At 38.7% G+C, this 14,516-nt stretch overlaps 1 protein-coding gene across 1 annotated transcript; it reads right to left on the bottom strand.

The window, feature by feature from the left end:
• Positions 1-743: 743 nt before the first annotated feature.
• Positions 744-13,644, bottom strand: rag1 (recombination activating 1). Its single transcript, XM_060886844.1, has 5 exons — positions 13,632-13,644; positions 7,256-7,496; positions 5,900-6,241; positions 4,548-5,665; positions 744-3,817 (listed from the first exon to the last, which is right to left on the bottom strand). The coding sequence occupies exons 3-5, from the start codon at positions 6,217-6,219 to the stop codon at positions 2,061-2,063; spliced, it is 3,195 nt and encodes a 1,064-aa protein (XP_060742827.1). The 5' UTR covers positions 6,220-6,241; positions 7,256-7,496; positions 13,632-13,644; the 3' UTR covers positions 744-2,060.
• Positions 13,645-14,516: the final 872 nt, after the last annotated feature.

Here is a 14,516-nt window from a genome sequence, read left to right as displayed (position 1 = left end):
CTTATCTAATCACTATATTTTAAGCTTCTCTATAATCATATATTTATATAAATAAGCTCTCATTGGTTGACTTTCTATCAATGAGTTGATTTAAGAAATTAAAAAACCTAAACTTGAAGAACTATAACAGCAAGAGTGAAATCTAGTACACATCACTGGAGTCTACAGTAACTGGTACTGTGTCTATTACTCTTGGTGTTTATATAAGCCTTTTATCTGCATCTGAAAGCTAAATGTTAGCATTCACATAGTTGTTATCATAAGGAAAAAAAAATGTTGTTAATCACCCTTATTCCTTCATCCCCTTAACCCCCAGCTGACAGAATGAAATTGATCAGTAAAAAAAAACAATTATTTAATTGCTGCAAAATTTTCAACATTTGTGTGAAAAATAATAACTTTTTCATTTTTTTGTGTTTTTATTTTTTAGAACTTCTATTTGTTGTCCCTTATAGGCTAAGTAAAACAGAAATACTTATTCCTTAAAGCCCATAGAGTCTACTTTCATATAAGTCATTGACCACCACTGTAGAGTATGACAAAAAAAATTCAATGCTGAACATAAGCACCATCAAACTATATATATATATATATATATATATATATATATATATATATATATATATATATATATGTGTGTGTGTGTGTGTGTGTGTGTGTGTGTGTGTGTGTGTGTGTGTGTGTGAGTGAGTGAGTGAAGAATTTGCCACTATGCCATTTTCTTCATTTGCTTCACTGTTTATTTAAACATTATTTGAATAAAGAATATTGGTACAAATACACAAATGTACAAATGTAACACAAAAACTATAGACAAGTTCTATTTGTGGAGGTAGAAGGATTCTTGGGGCCCTCAGCCCTGTGGTACCCTACATCATCACATTAAAATAATGTAAAATGCCAATAGCATAACATCACATCAAATAAACAAAAAAAAAACAGGTACATTGTAAAAGCTATTTGCTTTTAGTTTCTATTGACATCAACAATTAAAACAGTTATAATGTGCTCGGTATAAAAGTATCAATCAATCAATCAAATTTACCAATACATACTACACATACCAATACACACATGTAATCAGTGTATCAATCAAGAAATCTTTTAAATCAACAAAATACTTTTAAAAAACTTCAGAGTAAACAAATATAACCAATATATCAAGTACATAAAGTAAATTAATTAAACAATCTATTAAATCATTGTCCATCCTACATAGACAGTTATTCTGAAAAACATTAATCAAAATGTTAATAAAACAATAGAACTGTCAAATACTGTAGCATCATGAGTAGACTGACTAGGTAACATTAAAAATAAAATAATAATGAGGTGTATGGTCCGGTGCAAAATTACTAAAACAAATATAAAATGTTTAGTCTTGTGCAAAGTCTTGAAATGTAAAAATGATGATGAGATAATAGCATTTCTCTCAGAATGTGCAAAACTATGCTATGCCCTGCTGCTAGTTCCCCAAGAATGCTCTGGTGTATGATGGCAGTCTTTTCTTTTACTATTTCTTCTGAATCTGAAGCAGTTTTTAGTTTCTCTAATTCCATTTTGTCTCTGCCCTCACCTGTGATAAATTAATAAAGAGATCATAAAAATGGTCTCTTTTAAAGCAATTCCCCTTTTGTGGCTTTCAGTGCTTTCATTTGATTCCATAAATAATCCTTCTCTATAAATTCAGGAACGTGTCATAACCTGGGAATACAATAAATCTGCCCATATTTCACCAGCAGCCAAGGATAGAAAGGAAGGGTTTTCTGCAAAACCTGAAACAAAAAAGTATAGCCATTCTCCCCAATCTTATCTATGTCATAAAGTTATGGCTGCAGACAGATATATAAAACATAAAAAGGTTAAAAATAAAACTAGTTCAATATGGAGTTTATATACAGTATATCTAAGCAAAAATCTAAATTCTGAAAAAAGAAAGAAACTACAAAAAAATTTATTTGTCAAATCAAAATCTGTCTTATCAAGGGTGTGATTATGAAAAGTAAAGCAATTAAATGTCCAGGTATATTCAAGTAAATTCAAAGTAAACTCAGATTTTTTTAAAAGTCTGTTATTTCAAGAGATAGATCAAAGTCATCTGGGCACTCTTGACATTCTTCTGGGTTGATGGTGGCTTGCAGTGCTTTTGCTGAGTTCTTATGGGCTTCCATGAACTTCTGCAGATACTTTGATGTGTACAACCAGTGGTGTTTTAATATGTCTTCTAATTCAAATGACTTAGACTGCCTAGCATTCATCTTACGGAAGCGCCGGAAAAGCTTGTTCCCAGATTCATTTCCTTCACTGGCCCAGGCACCAATAGAGCCATCACGCTCAACAATTTCAGGTACATGGGCTAAAGTCTTGTGGAGGTAATTGGTAATCTTGCCATCATAGCGATATTTGAATATGGTGGAGAGGAGCTCTGCAAAACGTTGAGAGTTGAAGCTATAGCGGCAAAGCTGATCAGGACAATCTCGAGCTGGACAAGTAGAACGCCACACAGGTTTCATCTGGATGTAGAGCTCCATTAGTTCTTTCAGAGCCTCACGGCGATCCTCTGAAGGAACCAGCTCACATACTGCTTCGACAGCCTCACGGGTCATAAGTCGACGGGCGTAGTTCCCATTCATTCTCATCACTGGTTTTAATTTCATCTTCTGTCGAAGCTGCTTGTCAAGGGCTGACCTCCATCGTCTGCGCTCTTCTCGAGTTGGGTTGCTTTTCAAAAACACTTCGCCAATCTCATCCTGGAAGATCTTGTAAAATTCAGTAGCATTGCCAATGTCACAGTGCAAAGCATCTAATGTGGGTTGCGTCTCCATGAAAGGTTTGGCTGAGACCCCTTTGACTCGATCCCGCAGTTCATCTGCAGACTCAGAAAATGGGTTAGTCCTCCATATCTCATAGCGCTCAAGATTTTCATCATGGCTTCTAGTAATGGAGTGAAGCACCATGTTCTGAGAGGCTTCAGCTCGTGTGGAGTCACACAGGGTGCAGATGTAAGTGGAGCCTGAAGCCTCCAAACCTTCCATGTCTCTCACCATTTTTTCATCATAACCTGTACTCCTAAAATAAAAGCGAAAGGAACGTTGAATCCCACCTATAAAAAGAATAAGTCGACTCTCTTTCATAGCTTTACGCTCTGCCACTACGGGTCCCAAGATGGCCGTCAGCATCTCGTGATCAGACTCATCCACAAACATGAGGCACAGAGGCCTGCAAGAAAGCTCAGAGTTAGGCTTTTGCTCCTGGAAGATGGTGACAGCTTCCTCTTCACCTTCAGCTTGAATAGTGATGGACATCACCGTAAAAGAAAATCTCACTGCCTTCTCAGGGACCGCAGGTCCTCCACCATGCTTCTCACTGACATCTCCCATGCCATCACATGACTCCTTAATCACCACAGTAAAACCTGAGGTGCATTTGCTGTCATCCAACCCTCTTTCTCTAAGTCCATCCATAATGTCTTCCTCCAAGTCCTTTAAAGCTGACACTAGTGCTACATCATAGCGAAATCTTCTAGTAATAGTATCTGGAGGAACATCATCTACAGAGGCTGTCCACCCAGAAAGTCCATCAATGATCCCTATATTGCAAGATATGGCAACATTTTTGAGAGCTGGTTGCCACTCAAATTGATGGAAGCCAGGAAGAAGCTCCTTTTCAGCATTGCGAAGAGTGTGTAAGGGCTGGAAGATCTGCCGTCCACTAATAGCTTTGACGGTGCGGTACATCTTGTGGTACTGACTACAGCTAAGGAAGGTATTGACCCGTATGGCCAAACACACAGCTGGGTGCAGGCCGAGACCCCTGCCTGGAAGAGTAGACAAAGAGAAAATGTCATTGTGAACCCCACACAGGTACAAATAATGAGTTTATAGAGAAGTAAATGGAGTGTAGGGGGAAAGAATGCGCTGGCACACTTTAAGCAAAGCATAGAGTGCTTAGCCCCATAGCATATGTGATATTTATCATGATACAGTAAGTGGTCATTTGAGGAGATGGACAAAAAAGACCTATTGGCTAGTTCTGAAAACAGAAACCAGCTGGGCCTTCAGGTAACAGAATAGCATGCCCTGTGTTATTTATAGATACCAGATATGCTGATTTTTTTTTTAAATTTTAACAGGCTTTTCAAAAAAGCTGTGTAATTGAAGGACAGGTACTGTAGGAGCATGGAGGTAATAATCTCATACAAATTTAAGATGGTCAGTGACAGACAATCACATGTCAGAAGTATTCTGGGGTTGTTTCATGACCTCATTAGTCATATACAAAAGTGTTGTAAAATATAAGCATAGCTAATACTAATCTTTCATCTCATCTTATAATGGAGTAATATTTTCCCCTTTGTTTAGCTCATACATAATTTTCAAAGTGTATTAAATTTCTTTCACTTTTCTCACTACTTAATTTCAACAGATTCCAGATAACAAATGCTTTATACGAAGAATAGTTGTACCATTAGTCTTATTGACAATTAAACATTGACAATTAATTATTTAAAAAAATGACATTAGCACCGCTGTGCCTCTTGGCTTTACCTTGCATCATGGCCTCCAGCTCATCAGCCTGTTTGTGTTCATTTCCTGCCCTCAGTGCCAGGAGGAACAATGTCAAACACACAGACTTCACATCTCCACCCTCCTCCTTATCAGCAAACACCTTCACATGATTCTTCAGCTCTCTCAGCCTGTGTTTCTGTGCCCTGCGTGTCAACGAGAGCAGATGCTGGCGAGGACGGCCACCTTTGTTTACAGGCAAATAGCCACCCAGGTTCTGCTGTTCTTGATGTTCCTTCCTGCTGTCTCTCTCAAAACAGTGATTTAGACAGTGGTCTGCAAAGGACTCCAATCTGACCAATTCCTCACAACCTTCTCTTGGACAAAGCAGAGGTAGAGAGTGGAGAATAGACAGAAAGGCTTTGTGAGGGCTATTTAGGTCACATGGGTTAAATAGGAAGCCACAGGCTGGACACTGGGAACCTAAGACATGGCTGTATTTTTGGATGCAGGTGCGGCAGAAGAGATGTCGGCATGGAGACTGGACTGGGTCAGACAATAGGTGGTCACACACTTGGCACACAATAGCACTCACAAAGTCTTTCGGGAAATCACCTGGAAGTAGGTTGGAGGTTAGGTGGTCTTTCTGGCAATGAGTTATATTCTTTACCCAAAGGCTTCTCTGTGCAGCTGACTTCACCCATGATCTCATGCCCATTATTGGTGGGTTGTCTGTGGTCTGTCTCCACACTTTCTTGCACCCTGTAGATGTCTCTCTCTTTGCTCTTTTGGAAAGGCTGTGTAGTGGCTTTTTTCTTTTCCTTCCTCTTCGCTGAAGTATGTGTCTCTTGGGGTAGCAGTGCAGACAGTGTGAGTTGTGGGGCTTCCATATAGGGACCCTTGTTCTAGAGAAGCTACATATTCCCCCTCCTCTCATAGCTACAGTCCAGCAGCGATGACAGAACATGGGAGGGTGGATGGATTCCATGTCTCCACTCACATCTACTTTAAACACCTTTTCTATGACATCTGGCCATCTAGAAGCCTTGCAGCCCATCCTGCGCAAGGCATGTCTACTGGACTCACCCAGGTCTCCCTGAACTTCATGCTCTGGACCTTTTGCTTTTCTTAGTAGTATGCCACATAAGCGACATAAAGACCTGAATAGAAATGTACACTATTAATTGAGGCATGAATTCTTTAGGGGTTTTTTTTGACTGTTCTAACAATATGTGAATATATACTAATATTAGATGCCACTGAATGTGTTGCTTAAACTTTATTGAGAGTCAAAATTTTACAATGCTCAAATTTTAAAATCATAGAAATGTTAAATAATCATAAATAATATAAAAAAAAATAAAATAAAGATCTAACTGTGACATTTTATTTACCTGAGATGGTTCATGTGTGTGTCAATTTCCTGAAGCTTGAGATCCACTTGTCTGCCAGCACCCTCCACATTCTCCTTATTTTTGCCCCCTAGACAGAGCTTCATAATGCTGCCAGGAACACTCAGGCCATCCCCTGGTTCACACACCTTCTGCTCAACCTCCTTTTCCACAGGAGGTTCACCAGGCAGAGGGGCTTTCTCCAAAGAACGAACTCGAAAGAGTTTAAACTTCCAATTTGAGAAGTTGGAATAAGGATGACACAACTCATCTGGCATGGATGCTCTTGGTGAATCTGGCGGAACATACAGCTCTGTCTCCATGTTATTAACACAGTCTCAGGTTCTGTGAAGGAGCAGACGCAGGAGGTGAAATAGGACTTGATGTTAATGTGCAGTTTGGACAAAAAAAGCTGTGGATTTTTTATTTTTGCAACTTATTGAAATTCTTTACACCCATAGCCCACCCAAATGGTTTAAACAGATTTAAGTTCTGTGACAAAATCAAGCATATTAACTTTATTTTTGAGAATGTTTTGTCCTGAGTGTCCTAAAATCTCAGCACACAATGAAGTCTTAAGCTCTAACCCACAGTGCTGCATTATTCCATAAGTGGCATTTAGCTTCTCTGCAAAATTCATGAGACAAGCATTCAGGAATCGATCGGCTGCTGAAAACTTCATTTAATCTCTTTTTTAAGCTTTTGCTGTAAGAATAAGTGGTTCTGTTTTTTTTTAGCATTTCTTTTTTTATTGTATATGGCAAGTTTGCTAAATGGGCACCTTTATGCTTTAACATCCACCAATCTCTCATATTAGACATTTTCTTAAGTGGAACTGAAGTCAGGGCCTTAAGGGCACTACACTGGCATTTTAAAAGGAGCAAACAGGAGAATAATGAAACTATGATACTTGATTATTGATTGAAGAGAGAAGAGAGTACATGAAAAGTTTTAACTCCTAGTGTTATAGATGAAAAGTCAAGGAACAGTGACTGGAATTGTAAATATTGAACAAATACAGCATAATAAATACAATCAAGGACCTCAGTCACATTAAACCACAGGAAACCCAGTGAGTGTCAAAGCTGGCAGTCTTCCAAATCAAGTTTGACATGAAGCTTTTATCTCATACTATAAAGCCATCAATCAAATTCTCTATCAATAAATCAACAAGAGCTTACCATAGCAGTCCTGCAGTGGCCACATATTGGCATTATCTCTGTCACTTCTAAAAAGATTTTGTCCCTTTAACTGTCAGCATCCTTTAAAGCTCATGCTAACACACACTGGCTCACACAAACAGGCAGATACACAAACAGCTGGGCAGACTCACTCTGCCAGTCAGCTGGGTTCTCCTACCTTGTTTTTGAGTCTCAGCTGGCGTTGGGTCCCTTGGGGTCTTTTCTGCATGGAAGCACAGATGCAGAGATGTGTGTGTGTGTGTGTGTATGTGTGTGTGTGTTTGGATATTTGAGTGTCTCTTCTCTCACTGTGTGTATTTGGATCTCAGCGTTCCTACTGAGGATTGTGTCTCTCCATAGGAGGGAGAGACTCCTATTTATACCACAGCGGGGAGTCCATAACTGACACCACATGCCACCTGAATTATATGGGGTAAATGGGGAGGAGTGAGAGGGCTAACCACACACTTACAAACAACACACACGCTTATATGCTCCTATACTTATATACATTCACATTTGTTGTCAACATAGATAGAAAGTCAGTTAATGTCAGTGCCAGCTCAAAGTTCACTTGTGTTCAGTCCAGAGCTCAGGTTAATGTCTATATGGAGTTTTATGGGTTTTCCTTCAGGTTCTTTAGTTTCCTTAGTTTCCTTACACCACACAAAACCATGGCAGTAGTTGAACTGGCTAAATGAAATTGCCTTAGATGTCAATGTCTATATGAAGTGTGTATGCATGGTGATTTTTGATATACCACAAACCCTAGCTAGAATAAAGCACTACAGATGAATGAATGAGTGAATTAATGAAGTAAGAAATGAAAGAAAAGAGCAAACAAGCAAACAAATACAGTATGTTGCATACCCATGGTCTAGAGTCTTGGAACTCCATGGATTTCCCACAGAAAATTCCCAGTGATCCATTACATTTTACATTCTGGAATGGGGAAAATTACAACCTGCATGTTCTATCTTATTATTTTAGTTTAGTTCAGTTTAGATTTATTTTATTTTTTTTGTTCAAGTGGTTCCTAGCTTCATACCTTTGAGAACCCTTGCTGTATAAGACATAGTGCCGAGAGTAACACTTTCATGCAATGCTACTCCATCCCAATTCAAGCCATTTTTCAGATCTGGACCAGAACAAAAGCAGATCTGCTAGATCTAGAAAGAGCTACTGGAGTTACAACCGTTATGTTCACACAGTGTTGGCCTACATACTGCAGTCAGGTTTCTAGGCCTGTTCACAAAGGATGGGTTATGTCCCAAAAGACTGTCACCACTCTAATGACCTGCACAATTTTTTTCCATCTGACAGATTATTTGAGTTTCTTCCAGCACTCACTGAGCTGATGCAGTTCTGGCTTTGCTAAGGGCTCCTCGAACTAAAATTTCATTCATGAGAAGCTCTGTTTCAGCCCCTTGTGGTATAGTCTGTGTTGTGACAGGCCGGGATGAGCGCTAATGAGAATGGCTTGATAGTTCTTCTCTGTAGATCGACAGCGTATTTACGTAAGAATCAACCTTGTTTGAATTCAAGCTGCAGATTAATCTGGTCTGTTCTCTGCAGGACCGTGCTCTGCCGCACTAGATCTGTCAGTCCTCTTATTAAATGCACAGTTGGTGGCTACAGTTTGTTTCTTTAGTGTCAGCCTCTGCCACACATGACTACTATTGTGCATGAGGAGCCACGATTAATGACTAGTCAGACATCTAAAAGATGACTCAGAGATATTTGTAGTGCAAGAAGGATGCTTAATCCAATGCAAATGTGACACAAACCCTATTAGAGTAATAGAAAGAAAAGACATAACATTAAAAATAGCAGAATTGTTCTCAAATCCTAGCAGAAAAAAATTATTTAGAACAAAATTGGCATACACAAATTGTTTTTGTGTATTGTTTTTTAAAAAACAATGTCTCTAACATACATGTTATCTTTTCTATATTAGTCATTTATTTAATTAATTATAAGGGTGCCATCCATCTGATCAAGTTAAATTAAACCATTATTATAAAAACATATATAGAGGAAAATCAATTTTAATCACAAGGCCTCATATCAGTGTTTAAAACTCTAGAGAATTCAGCAGCACACGGTACTTACCCCCAATTTAACTCCAATTTAAAAGGTATTGATCTAAAAAAAAAGACTAGAATGACAACCCCGCATGTGCTTGTTTGAAATTGTAGGTGTTATAGATTACCATGTTCACACAGATTAACAGATACAATTCATGTTCAATTCAAATGAAGTGACAGTCTTCATGCTGAGCTGATCAGGATGAAGCTACAGATGTCTGTAACAAACTGGCAGTGACCCCTAGAGACTTGTTCATCTCATTCCCATCCACTAATTGACTTGTTATCAATAAACACAGTGGCAGTTTGATTTAAAGGAAAAATGTCTGGTGTTGACAGCCACCTGGCACAGCATGGAGTGTTATTGTGTGGTGGTTGAATTTCTATGTAGATGGGAGGGAAGGGTGGGGAGGGCCGTTGTTTAGGTGGCTTTGTTACGGTTATCACCAACTGAACAGCACACCTGTTGAAAGATAGTGGAGCTCCTCAACACTGCTCTCTTTTGCTGATCTGAGGCCAGGTTTGTGTTTTTTCTTTTTCTTGTAATGGATTCAGCCATGACATAGATAAGCAAAAAAGAAAACATGAGCAATGATAGCTGATACCTACTGGGAGCAAAATTATATTTAAGTTTCCCCAAGTTGTGCAATGAGAGCAGTAAATGTTCTAGAAATTATGAACCATGAAAAGGGATCTTGAGTAAATCAACATGGTAGTCTTAAGAGATAAGCTAGATCCCACTTGGTATGGGATTTATCAAGAGATTCAGTGTTGTTTTGAAGAATATAGTGATGTTAGGAAAAGAAATCCGACGTATCAGATGTAAACTTTTTCTTACTTGCATAATCAGTAAGGTATAAACCACAAGGGAGGTGCTGTGACAGTTTATGTGCAGAACAAATACATATTGCACTGTTTACATGTTAATACAGGGCAAAAACCTTCAAAAAAAAAAACAATTTTCTAATAACAGCATGTCCTTGTACATGTAATGTATTATTCATCTTCTACCACAACAATTTTGGAAATGAATAAAATGTATTAATGAATTAAAGACTGACACATCATAAGTTAACAAGACAAAACATTCAGCTTGTCAACAAGCAACAAGGAAAAGCCTTATTTCTGACTGTTACAAAGTACTGACATGAGACTCACCTTTAAAAATTTTAAAATACCTCCTGACAGAAAACTTTGCAATATAAACTAAGTATATCCATTATTTGTTTATGTGGTGTATCAGATACGGCGTTATAATTTCTTACAATAGAACTGATAACATATTAGACCAAGTATATTAATACAACTGTCAAAATAACTGTCTGAGCTGCAATTACAGAAGATTTATGAAAATCTTTCACCAATCAGGATAGAGGACCGTGTTGTAGGAACTGGATAATAGATGACAACTATTTTATTAAAAAAAAAGGTAAAATTTTATACTCTTAATGTTTGTTATTGGCCCATTGAGGGACCCATATATCAAGGATTCTATAACAATCTCCTATATCAAGTACCCTACAACAGAGTGATTTACTATTAGAAGGGGTTTAAATACTAGAACTTGAACTGACTATGCATAAACCCCTTAAATAATAGTTTTGGATTTTTTTTAAATTTCAACATGCCTCCTGTCTTTTTTCTGTATCTTAGATAATTATTCTCATAGCCTCTAGTCTGTCATGTTTTTACATATGTACCTTTTATCCTATCAGCAGGTCTGGGACAGGATCACACATCTCCCATGATGCTACAGCATATCGATGAAGCTTTCATCACTTTAAAATATGAATAATTGTACTACTGGGAAAAAGAATGGCAGACTCCTGCAGGTTAAACACGTTCATTATTCTTTGCATCTCTCTCTCTCTCTCTCTCTCTCTCTCTCTCTCTCTCTCTCTCTCTCTCTCTCTCTCTTTCTGTCTTTCTCCCACTCTTTTTTCTCTCCTTGGTCTTCCACTTTACTCAAAGTTTATTTTGTAAATTACATTCAAAACTGAGGCCCCCAGTGCCATGCCATTTGTCAAAGGTAGCTGCAGGAATGCCTCTTTCTCTGTCCTATCCACTTTTAGGTTGATCATCTATCTTTCTCACTCCCACTTTCCTTTACCTCACATCACCCTCCCTTTGGCTCTGCCTAATAATCATTAATGCCATTATCAGGATGCAGGCGATTCATTACCCACTCAGTCTGTCTGTATGAGTTTCTCTCTCTCTCTCTCTCTCTCTCTCTCTCTCGCCACCTCTCTGCACCTCTTCCTATGAATGTCTCCAGAATGATTGGTGTGAATACAAAAGCGTCCTTCCTGACCTGATTAGCTTGATTAATTAAAACTCAGATTTACAATTCAAAGCTGTTTCCCTTCTGCATTTTCCTGTTTATCCTGAATTGTAATTTTCATCCATTTTCATTTTAGTGTTTATTTTGATGATTTTCATTATAGGTTTGCCAAAGATCACAAATACACAACAAATAAGTAAAAGTAAATTTGATTTTTTTTATCATCTTGCACATCATTTCTCCTTTTTAGCAAATCTAAAAAGAGCACCTGCATCTACAGGCATTTGCAATATTTACAAAATATATTAAAAAAATTCAAGGCATAGAACCATGAATCCATCCCTAGGGCTTTGACACACTGAAAGAAACTTCATGTCCTCTCCTCCAATCTGCATGTTTTAATCCTCTCTCTGTCTCTTTCACTGTTTCTTTTTCAGTCTTGCAGGACAGTTTTGCTGACTGATGAGAGATGGAAAATGTCATAAAACAGACACATGATGTTACTCTTAGCTCTATTGCTTATGCTTCTTCTCTGCCCTAAGGTCAGTATCTCCTCTCTTCTCTGTATTTTTTACCCTTACAGCAGGCATTCAATTAATTTTGTAAGGATCCTGGGCACGAGGCATTAATACACTCTGGGTGGGACACATGGCACCATGCACACATTAACGCACTCATTCACATGAGATGGAAGGAAACCAGAGAATCCAGAGGAAACTCATGCACAGGAGAACATGACAAACTCCACACAGACAGTAACCTGAGCTAGGATTCAATTATCCAATCAGCACTCTCTTAATTTTTACCTTTTTTTCCCTAAACATGTGAAACATTGTTCAGAAAGATATAAAAAAAATATAAAATATTTTAAAATACATAAAGTATAAAATATAAAATACATAAAATATGTGACCCTAGAGGCACGGTGGCTTAGTGGTTAGCACGTTCGCCTCACACCTCCAGGGTCGGGGTTCGATTCCCGCCTCCACCTTGTGTGTGTGGAGTTTGCATGTTCTCCCCGTGCCTCGGGGGTTTCCTCCGGGTACTCCGGTTTCCTCCCCCGGTCCAAAGACATGCATGGTAGGTTGATTGGCATCTCTGGAAAATTGTCCCTAGTGTGTGATTGCGTGAGTGAATGAGTGTGTGTGTGCCCTGCGATGGGTTGGCACTCCGTCCAGGGTGAGTCCTGCCTTGATGCCCGATGACGCCTGAGATGGGCACAGGCTCCCCGTGACCCGAGGTAGTTCGGATAAGCGGTAGAAGATGAATGAATGAATGTGACCCTAGAGTCATGATCGTAGGGTCCAGGGGAAAAGAAATATGGATTAGCTAAACTAAATGAAATACAATGACAACAAAGTCATTTTTATTTATCTTTACTTTTTATTTTTATTCAGGAAAATTTGGGTTTATTTGGGTTTGGGTTTACATTTATAATTTTAAATGTATGGGGGGCACGGTGGCTTAGTGGTTAGCACGTTCCCCTCACACCTCCAGGGTTGGGGGTTCGATTCCCACCTCCACCTTGTGTGTGTGGAGTTTTCATGTTCTCCCCGTGCCTCGGGGGTTTCCTCCGGGTACTCCGGTTTCCTCCCCCGGTCCAAAGACATGCATGGTAGGTTGATTGGCATCTCTGGAAAAATTGTCCGTAGTGTGTGATTGTGTGAGTGAATGAGAGTGTGTGTGTGCCCTGTGATGGGTTGGCACTCCGTTAAGGGTGTATCCTGCATTGATGCCCGATGACGCCTGACAGGCTCCCCGTGACCCGAGGTACTTCGGATAAGCGGTAGAAAATGAATGAATGAATGGATTTTAAATGTATCATCTTCAATTAAAAATTGTATATTTACTTTACTTTATTTACTGTAGCTGAATAATGTAGTTAGTTTTACAATATTATAATATTAATCCATAAGATTTATGAAATATGAGCAATGTAAAACTGGACCTGCTAGTCAGTGTTAGCATTCATTAGTGCTAAATACTTTTTGTTTCTATTATAATTTAAAATACCTGCAAATTGTTCATACATACATAGATTCCAATACATATACATATACATTTCCCTTCACTACAAAAAGCTGTTCCAGAAAGGCAATGCCCCGTGCACAAATCAGGTTCCATAAAGACATGGCTTGCCAAGTTTGATATGGAAGAACTTGGAAGTGCTTGAACAGAACACTAACCTCAACCCCTGAACACCTTTGGATTGTACTTGAATGCCAAATCTTCCCCAGCTCTCCTCACCAGTCATTAGTGCTCTTGTGGCTGAATGAGCAGAAATCCCAACAGCCATGTGCCAAAAACTAAAGCTTTCCCAGTGGAAAGCCTTCTGAGAAGAGTGAAGGTTATTGTAACAGCAAAGGAGAGTTAATCTGGAATAGGGTGTTCATAAAGCACACACAGGTGTGAAGGTCAGGCGTCGACAACCTTTGGACTATATAGTGTATGTTCAAGTGTAAATAGGCTCAATGTGATTGTGTCATAGTAAGTATGTAGTTCAAATGGTAATGCATAAAATATGGGTGTACTGCAGTAGATGAGATAGCTAGTGCAAATAATCTTACTTTTGATCGAGATTCCAAGTAGAAATAATTGCATTGAGAACAATGTCTTTTGATTGGGCCAAGCTGTCAAGTTTTTTTCTATCTCTCTCTAAAATTGTAATTAGACTGACTTTTGTGGATTCCCAAAGGTACTGATGGTGGTATTTCTTCTTTAGCTCTTCCATTCAATAACCAATAACCACCTGTCACTGTCGCAATCAGTAATGCTAGCCACAAGAAGAAACTCAGACCACTGTGCTACCAATGGCTTTTTTCCTTTTTCCACATAAGACTGATGGTGTCAAAACTTTCCCTACAACTGCAAAATTGTTTTGGTCATTGCTGATTATTACAATCCAGTGGCGGCTCAGTCCAGCTGACTTATCATCATATACTGTAAATCTTATCCCTTGGTTTACATATTACATACTCCCTGTTTTTTACCAGTTACATTTCCCAGAGACATTGCCCTTCTTATAAAGCACAATTCATTATAAATACTATAGATTACCCATGTGCCAGCAG

This window comes from Tachysurus vachellii, chromosome 14, assembly GCF_030014155.1.
Source record: "Tachysurus vachellii isolate PV-2020 chromosome 14, HZAU_Pvac_v1, whole genome shotgun sequence".
Classification (NCBI taxonomy): domain Eukaryota; kingdom Metazoa; phylum Chordata; class Actinopteri; order Siluriformes; family Bagridae; genus Tachysurus; species Tachysurus vachellii.
The sequence above is the reverse complement of the archived record's forward strand: the minus strand, read 5'-3'. Positions and strand labels throughout refer to the sequence as shown.

Excerpts from the sequence above, each read along its gene's own strand:
- rag1 (XM_060886844.1), bottom strand. The coding sequence starts at position 6,219 with ATGGAGACAGAGCTGTATGTTCCGCCAGATTCACCAAGAGCATCCATG. Across the intron at positions 5,666-5,899 it reads ACACACATGAACCATCTCAG|GTCTTTATGTCGCTTATGTG; the intron begins GTAAATAAAATG and ends ATTTCTATTCAG. Across the intron at positions 3,818-4,547 it reads GCTGGAGGCCATGATGCAAG|GCAGGGGTCTCGGCCTGCAC; the intron begins GTAAAGCCAAGA and ends CTACTCTTCCAG.